The sequence below is a fragment of the Lygodium microphyllum genome, chromosome 12 (assembly GCF_053477565.2).
Source record: "Lygodium microphyllum isolate KBCC chromosome 12, Lygodium_microphyllum_v1.1.10, whole genome shotgun sequence".
Lineage (NCBI taxonomy): Eukaryota > Viridiplantae > Streptophyta > Polypodiopsida > Schizaeales > Lygodiaceae > Lygodium > Lygodium microphyllum.
In genome coordinates, this window is record NC_141146.1 from 68,019,885 (window position 1) to 68,029,066 (window position 9,182).

General features: G+C 37.7%; 1 protein-coding gene across 1 annotated transcript; it reads left to right on the forward strand.

Moving 5' to 3' along the window:
• The first annotated feature begins 311 nt into the window (after positions 1–311).
• Positions 312–1,428, forward strand: LOC148027879 (protein BOLA2-like). The gene is made up of 3 exons (XM_087688961.1): positions 312–427; positions 594–616; positions 916–1,428. Exons 1-3 carry the CDS (start codon positions 359–361, stop codon positions 1,103–1,105), a joined length of 282 nt encoding a protein of 93 aa, XP_087545087.1. The 5' UTR covers positions 312–358; the 3' UTR covers positions 1,106–1,428.
• The last annotated feature ends 7,754 nt before the right edge of the window (positions 1,429–9,182 follow it).

The following is a 9,182-nucleotide window of genomic DNA, read 5'->3' on the forward strand; positions in this document are numbered from 1 at the left end:
GATGCAAGTTTCAATATAGTAAATAAATATAGCACAATGTGTGTCAAAAAATTAAGCCACATACTTGTTTTAATGTTTGGTGTACAACAAATTCTCAAAATAATGGATCCTTGAGTGCCACCCCATTGGCCTATTGTTCAGTTATAAGGACTACTTATAACAATATCATGTTATCCCAAATTCACTCTATGAGTGTAATTAGAATAACTCATGTCGATAAAGGTCTAGTGGGAAACCATTCGATGGCATTCTGCCAAGCCCATTGCCCTATATAAAGGAAGAATGTGTGCACATATGTGTGTAGAGAGAGAGACACACACACGAGAGAGAGAGAGAGAGAGAGAGAGAGAGAGAGAGAATGGTGCTAGGTGTGCCGAAGGAAGTTGTGGAAGCTGCCATCAGAAACAAGCTGAATCCCACGTACTTGGTAAGTTGGTTCAGTCACTCATGCATACACACTCTCTCTCTCTCTCTCTGTCTCTCTCCACGTACTTGGTAAGATGTTTCAGTCACTCATACATACACACACACACTCTCTCTCTCTCTTATCTAGGCTAACTATGTTGGCTCGGTGTTGTGTCCTTGTGGTGCAGAATGTGGTGGACATGTCCGCAGGGTGAGCCAAACCTCTTCTCTCCTTCGCTTCTATCATTAGTGCTGTTCATATCAATGCAGGATTGGGTATTGTAATTCCTGCATGCGTCTAGACTGTTTAATATATTAGTGCCGGGGTGGATTAGTAACGGGCATGTGGGTTGTAGCTGATGCTGGTGATCGTGGGAAAGAGGCGATGATCGATTAATTAGAGGATGTGGCTATGATTATTATGCAATATACCAATGACTGATTACGCTTGTTATAATATAATAATAATCAGTGAAGTGATTAAACGAGGTCATGTGCGTGGGTGGGCAGTGGCGGCGCTAGTTATGTGGTCGAGGTGGTGTCGGCGGCGTTTGAGGGGAAAGGGCGCGTCGAGAGGCATCGCCTCGTCCATTCGTCGGTGGCGGAAGAGCTGAAGCGCATCCACGCCTTCTCCGTCAAGAAGGCACTGACGCCCCAAGAGTGGCAGGGCGCCCAGCAGGAGCATCAGAGCAGCCGCTAATCATAGCTATCCGCCCTTACACACGCACGCACGCACGCACGCACGCATAATATATTCCCACCTATTCATGGGAAGGAAGTACCATCCACCTTCCTATACCCGCATTCACAAAAGCATACATACTCTCACCCTCAACCTGCTTCTGAATGTTATGATTTCCATTTTGAAATGTACTACCTAATTAGTACAAATGTGTAGATAGCCTTATGAATTCCTTCTGAAATGTACTACCTTAGCACCAACGCGTGGATAGCCTTATGATCTCCTTTAGAATGTACTACCGATGCGTGGATAACCTTAATATGACTTCCTTTGGAATGTACTACTTGTTGGAATACATCTCTTAATCTTCACAATTATCACGTTTGTCTTTGCATCCCTTCATTAGCTAGCTTCTTTCTTTTCAAGATCCTTCCACTTTCCCAATGGGGTCGTGGAGCAGTGGTGGTTTGGGTGTGGGTTGAGTTATAAGGTTGCATGAGCTCGAACCTTGCACACCACATCCCCAAACACATAATAAAACATATATTCACTTCTAAGGACCTTCCACTTTCATAGCCATTCTTTCACATATTTCCTCACTTTTCACTGGCACGATACCTCTCTACTGATACCTCCCTACTGTTTCTTTTCCACATTAAATTTTTGCATAACATGCCCTAACCTACCACTATGAAGGCGATCATTGTTCTTTCTCGATAATGGGCAACCTCCATTGCATTTAAGTGATGTTGTTCTTTGGGTATAAATGCTGTATTTTGTACGCGTGTTTACTACTTTTAGCTTCAAGCTCTAAAGTGGTTTGTCTTATAATGTTTTGAAGCCGAAAATGATGTTACTCATTTACTATTTGAGAACATTGGTTTCATTTTAGTATACTATGTCTCCTTCATGGATGAGTAGTAAATGATAGATGGGAGAGTGGAAGAAGTATTAGGGTACATACTTTTGGATTGAGGAATGGGTGCTATATATTAGACATTAATTGATTGTACCACTAAGGCTGCGACATAGGGTTGCTTGAACCCATCTACCAAAACTCAACCCATACTCATAACCACTTGGCCTACTATAACCCCATTGGTAAGAGAATCTACTTTTTATGGGCTACCCTTAAGATAATTTCAACTTTTAAAACTACATCACTTTCCCAAACATTCTTCAATGCTTTAAAACCTTTATAATATGAAAACTTAAGGGTATATAACTCATCCATTTGGCTATTAGTTGAAGAAAAATGATAATAATCATAAAATCTCGAATTCAAATGCACACTAGTTTGTGGCCTTTTTTGTATTACCAATCGCTAAATATGAAATAAACATGTTAGATAAATCCCTTGAATATGCATCTCAAATTTTTGCCAAATCTATCAAATCTAGCTTGATTGTGTCATACCCATTTTGTGGCAACTTTCACCAAAATTTTAGTTGATTGACAAGACTAGTGTTAAGTGGCATATATGTGAATACAAAAATGTATCCTCACAAATACCTATAGTGAACATCATGTATCATGTATTTGCACGTCCATGCACACGCACACGCACACACACAAGTTGAGCTATTAAATTAGTGTTTTGGAGCTTGCAAAGTTGGTAAAAATAATATTTCTTAATAGTCTAACACTTATGGGATAACAAAAATATATAACATATGTACATATAAGTTGTTATTGCCTTTATACACATCATAGACACACATTTATATGTGTATATGCACATACATGTACGTATGTACACATGTATATATGTGTATGTGTGTGTGTGTGCATACACATCACATACACATGACTCTATACATATAAAAGAATGCCATATTGCCTCTTTGTTATGAAAATTGCCCACTATGAAAATAACACGATTTTTATTTATTTTTATAGATTTTCTTTGTCTATTTGCTATATGATCATAACATATTATGCATTGGCCAATGTGTGATACTAGTCGTATTTGCTTGGTAGATAGATAGCAAGGAACTAATGTTTTTTGTGTTATGGTGAGCAAATTATTAGGTGGAGTTAGAAATTTAATATTTTTTAGTAGAGCGTGCCATAGTACTTTTTTTTTGGCACATCATTAGTACATGACTATTATATTTTTGAAGGCCCCTCTTAGTCCAAGGTTATTATACCTAGAAGACTACTATGGCCCACTCAATGTCTGTGATTATTAACCTTCTTTCTACATAGTTATACTCTCCTACACATAAGCCCCAACTATATCCTACACATTACTATATCAACTACTCATTTCATAAAAAACCAATATCCTTTGCTAGCTCTCAACTCACATTTAACAAGGTTGTAGCATCTATATCCCTTATGTTCAAGATAATATCCTTAAAATATATAGTTTTTTACTTTAGGATCCTATGTACTATGCAATTCATCATGAATATATAGATAAGAAATATGTCCAAATACTTTCAAATGGGATAGATTTAGCTTTTTACTTGTAGATTTCTCCTTACGTATCATACCATGCATAGCAATCACAGGTATTCTATTTGAAATATATATTAAAACTTAGTGTCCAATAGTAATGAGGCGAGTCTCCTTTAGATATCAATACTCGATCTACTTGTGTGATATCCCTACTTCTCCAATTAAAAACTCCATATTGTTGCAGAGTGTATTTATATGTAAATTATCTCTACATACCATTTTTTGCAAAAAATGTAAAAAATCATTCGAGAAGTACTATCCCCCTCTATCCGACCTTAGGCATATCTCCCCAACCAAAGCATTAAAGCTTTTAAAATGAGTGAATGCCTCACTTTTCTCACTCATTAAATGAGCCCATACTTTTCAATTACGATCATAAATGAAGGATACATAATACTTGCAACCACTCATAGTTGTAGTTTGTGTAGGACCCCAAATAGTACATATTAAATTGTACATCCTACATTGTTGTGTTAAATTACATAAGAATGAGAATCACATGTTATATGCACAATCTTTCCTTCCATACACTCTAAATGCTACCATAACCCTATGCAATCATCTACAATATGAGAATTATGAAATAGCTCACACAAAAAAAATAGTCATAGACCACACTTTGTTCTTACTTTTGCCATTATATTGTCCTTCCACTTTGGTAATACATCAACAAAGCTTGGTCTTTTATTTTCTCCACAAAATCCAAAAACTCTATTATAAATCGGATGCACTCATCATAAACTCCCAACTTCTATAGGGTTGAGAGATGAGAGAAAGAAGAGCAGAAGAGAGAGAAAAGAGGAGAGAGAAATACTAGAACGATAAAAACAAAGAGAGAGAATGTATGAAAGCTGTGAGTGCAAGCAAGTGAGATGAGAGATAGTAATTGTAAATTGATAAAAGATGCCAAAATATTAGATGTCTCATACCTTTTATATCTATGTCAATGTAACAAGGTATTATTAATCACTCTCTCTCACTAATACATGTATTTTTAGCTTCTTATAATCCACCTCTTTTCAAAGGTTTTTGCCCACAAAAACAAATTTACAATGGCAAAGAACACCATATTGGGAAATATGGGAATTTCCCATAAGTTTGGGACACGTGGTCAATTCTTTGGATTTGTCATAACTTGAATAGTATAACTCAAAATCGAGCGCTCTATAGCTCAATAGATTCCATTTTTTGAGTGCTTTCCAATGATAGGTCACATCATATGGTTTTGAGAAACTTATGGGCATGTTATCCAGGTGCCACCTTTTTAGTATTCAAAAAATGGGAATTGGAAGATTCCCAAACTCACTAATATTGTGTTAAAGAAGGATGAATGAAATAGAGTACTAATTTGATTTCAACTATATAAAAGATGAGAAACGAATCAAATAGTGGAGAGTTATGTACTGAAATGAAGACATAAAGAAAAGCCTCTGCTATTTACATAATCTGAATGTCTTCAAAAGGAATTGGAGCCTTCAAATCTTCAAAAAATAAACTCTGTAAATAATAGATAGCTTGTGTAAAAAGTAGGGCATGGTGAAGAAAACTTCCATAGCTTATGAAAGAAGTATCCAAATAGGGGCATGCCACATATCAAAAAATAGCTATGGAAGAGTACTTTGACCTATGTACGTGGCTGAATTTTTAAAAATTAGACAAAGTAAAATTTATTCAAAAATAGATTGTTGTCTCCACACCCTGTTTAGAGTGCAACTGGCTCCCATGTGCCTATGTCTCAACCACCAATGCACCTTGTAGATAAGAAAACACATCCAAAATGAAATCTAGTTTCCAAGAAAATTCTTTATGTGGTTAATTCTTTCACTTGATCAAGTATTCAATGATGGATTGAGAGCAAAGCTTCTTTTCACACTGACCTAGGACCTCCTTAGGAATGTATTGAATAAGACCTTCTTCATCAATAGAAGGAATCTCATCAGTCATTTTCACTTGGGTACCATAAAAAGGTTTGAGATGGCTAACATAAAATACATTATGAATCTTAGTGGAAGAGAAAAATTCCAATCGATATGCCAAGCCTCCAATATGCTTCAAGATCTTATAGGGTCCATAGAACATGTGAGCAAGTTTATTGTTAGAGCCATTCTTTAGAGTAGAATATCGAGACTTGGGTACTTTCAAGAGAACTAACTCTCACTCTTGGAACTCCAAGGGTCGCCTCTTGTCATCAATATACACCTTCATTTGATCTTGAGCTTTTTCAAGATTCATCTTACATTGTTAAAGAAGGGTATGTATTCTTTCCAATTCTTCCTTTCCATGAGGGTTAATCTTCTCACTGAAAATAATTGTGGGTAAGGGTGCCTTGTAGCCATATATGGCCTCAAAGGATGAAACACATATATAGTGAGTATGCCCACTATTACATAAATGCTATTCTAACCTGTTTTTGTAATAGGTAGACTAGTAATGAAATCCATGGTAATATGTATCCATTTTTCTTTTGGAATAGGCAAGCTGCAACAAATCACTTGGCTTACAAGTGCTACTCTTATTCTATTGACAATACGTATACTTCATGGCATAGTCCTTAACATCTTTCCACAATCCTTTCTAGTGAAAGCTCTTGCTGATTTTATCATAGATCTTAAACACTCCAAAGTATCAGTTATACTATAGGCAAAGAATATAACTCCTCAATAAATTTCAACGTGAAAGAAGCAGTAGAGGGAATAACAATTTTGCTACTAAGCCAAAGGAGACCATTTTTAAGCTGATAATGTGATTTTTTCTCCATAAGACCTTGCCACAATTTTTGAAGTACATGGTTGAGATCATCATCCAAAAGATAGCCTTTCTATAACTCCTCTAATGGGACCTCAAATGGTCCGGCACTGGCTATGGCACTAGCCGCACCTCATGCTCATAACGGACAAACACACCCTCACAGTCTCGCAGACCAGGAGCGTCCATCTACTGCTAAAGGACAAACTCTCCTAAAGCCTAATCTATGCGTTTATAGTTTTATAGCTTTGTAGTCCAATGTTTTCCTTTCTAGAAACTCCTCAGAGGGAGAACCCTTACACATCGACAATAAATGCCATGATAATCACATACATGGGAGGCAACCTCTCAGTAGAAACACCGTGGCCCCACTGCAGCTCTCCTATATCGCAGGGATTGGCCCCTTGATGCGCTAGCGGCTCAACATATAAAACAAACGAACAAACTCCACTCTTCATTTTCGAAAATAATCTAGGAGATACCATGTGTCCTCACTAAATAATCCCCCAAGAAACGAGCATCTATCCTACAGCTCCATACTCAAGCGTGGGTCATTGTCATTGAAAACAGGTGCTATGCATCCAGGTTTTTTATTCCAATACCATGGTTCCATGAACATGCAAAGTGAATGGTCCTAAAGTGCTCAAACATCATTTTCAAATCAGACACATGGTGTGCACAACTAGGCTTTTAATGCTTATTCCCTAACTCGTTGTGGCGATGAAAGGATAGCACCGAGACAACACTCGTACTACTATCCTCTTAATAAAAATAACATGGACTCTATGTCATGGTATGCATTTAAAAAATCAACAATAATCAGCACACAAATCACACCATTCAAACATCCCAACCCCCTACATTTAGGTATTGCTTTCGTTGCACAGGTATAGAGGTTCATTTTGTCATATTTTGATGTATAAAAAGCAATAAATCGTAAACTTTGACAAAGAGATAGGGCAAACTGAGGCTAAACCTCATGCTCTGCCACTACCACACATCCACAAACAATTCTCATATTTTTTCTTATTTTACCAAGACATATTTCTATTTTTCCCCTTATTTTTTCCATTTTTTAAATTTATTTGGCAATAAAATATGCTATTTGCTGGTTTTTCTTATTCCAATCACTTCAGCATACTAATGTTCAAGTTATCTTTCATATTTCCCCCATGAGAACACCTTTTATCCACCCGAAACGGAAAAACTACCATTTTACCACTTTTTCAGGTTTATAGGAATTAAATAAAGCATGTAAATAATTGCAAAACCAAATTTTTTTGATACACAGCAATTAATCATAATGAAAAGATCACACAAACAAATTTTTTATCCAATAAGAGCATAATTGTCATCATAAACTATCAAAAATCCTTCATTTTCTTCATAAAAATTGTAATACCCTGTTTTTACGTAACCCGAGACGCTTTGAATGACTGTATGACCAGCACACAGAGCTTCCATTACTCTCAATCCAATGATGTACTTCAATCTTCAGTATCTCCATCAATTTCCATCACCATTTCCTTCATTCTCCTTCCCTGGTTCCTTCATCAAGATGGTACACATGAACAGCCCATAGAGAAGAGAGAGAGGGAGGAGAGAGAAAGACTAGAATATGTTCTCTTCATCAACACAACCATTCCTCGCGCGAAGATCGGTGATAGAACCAAGCAAGAGGGAGAAGTTGAGGGGTATCATCTATTACATAGGTTCTTCAAAGCTAGGAAATCGATTGTGGGGGAGGAGAAGCAAAATTTGTGCCGCCTGATGGAGCCCGCCATGCTCACGCCATTCTCACGAAAAATGCGTGAAAAATTGAGGGGGGGGGGGAGTCAAGGTCCCAAGGGGCACCCCCCCTTTAGCCTAAAATTTTGTTGACCTTTTCGTATCTTAGCCAAGTTTTGGCCTCTTTCTCATCCGGACTCCATTTCGAGCTCTGAAAAATCCTGCACGTCCATCTTGACATCCCACACTGACTGGGAACTCCTGGCATCCCACATTACAGTCAAACAGATTATCAAAAATCCACAAGTGTTGCTCGAGCACCTTTTAAAAGCCGTCTTTCACTTGGTGCTTAAAATCATCCTAGTTGCAACCGTCGCCTTCAATGTTAAATATTTTTTCCCTAAATTCCGGATTTTTTGGCAAATTTTAGGTACATCCCGGGCTCAAAACTCTGCTCTCATTGGCGACCATGGGATAGGGCGACTCAGCCCGTCGAATCCCACATTAGATCTGCACAAAACAACCAAAGGAAGCATCAAGCTAATACAAAATAGATACATACTAAAACACAGCACAATGCTCACCCTACCCCCTGACAAAACCAAGGCATGAAATCTACAAGGAGTAGGCCTAGCATAATCTGATAGAAGGTCCGAAGCTAGTCACTAACCAACTGCTCCAACATGGCCAAAATAAAAAGAACTATCAAAGAGGTCGCCCTAAGTGGTGGTCTGAACTACCTACGTAACTAAGGACAACACAACTAGGAGCTCCTACTAGGCGAGGACTCCTATAGCCTAATCAAGGAGTATTTTCTTTTAGCACATGTCTTCTTTTAGGTTTTTATTCTTCCATACTCGGGCATGTAAAAAGAAGGGAGCTAAGCGTAGTGACCCAAGGAGAACAGGGCATCGTGTCAAGATTGTGGGAGAGAAGGAAGGAGTCTCACTTGCAGCTTTCTTGCTTGCACAATGGGGGAATACACACAGAGGTGGAGATTGAAAACAGTTTTCCTCTTCTTAGTTGTGTAAGCCAAAAGAACTCAAGTACAAAGAAATAGAAGAACCCTATATATGGGTCTCAAACCAAACTCAACTAACTAAGGTGGCATACTAACTGAGCCACGAACTAGAGTAGATAAGGATAGCTATCATGTAGC

Coding starts and splice junctions, on each gene's coding strand:
- LOC148027879 (XM_087688961.1), top strand. CDS start 359: ATGGTGCTAGGTGTGCCGAAGGAAGTTGTGGAAGCTGCCATCAGAAAC. Junction 428..593: donor AGCTGAATCCCACGTACTTG/GTAAGTTGGTTC, acceptor CTTGTGGTGCAG/AATGTGGTGGACATGTCCGC. Junction 617..915: donor GTGGTGGACATGTCCGCAGG/GTGAGCCAAACC, acceptor GTGGGTGGGCAG/TGGCGGCGCTAGTTATGTGG.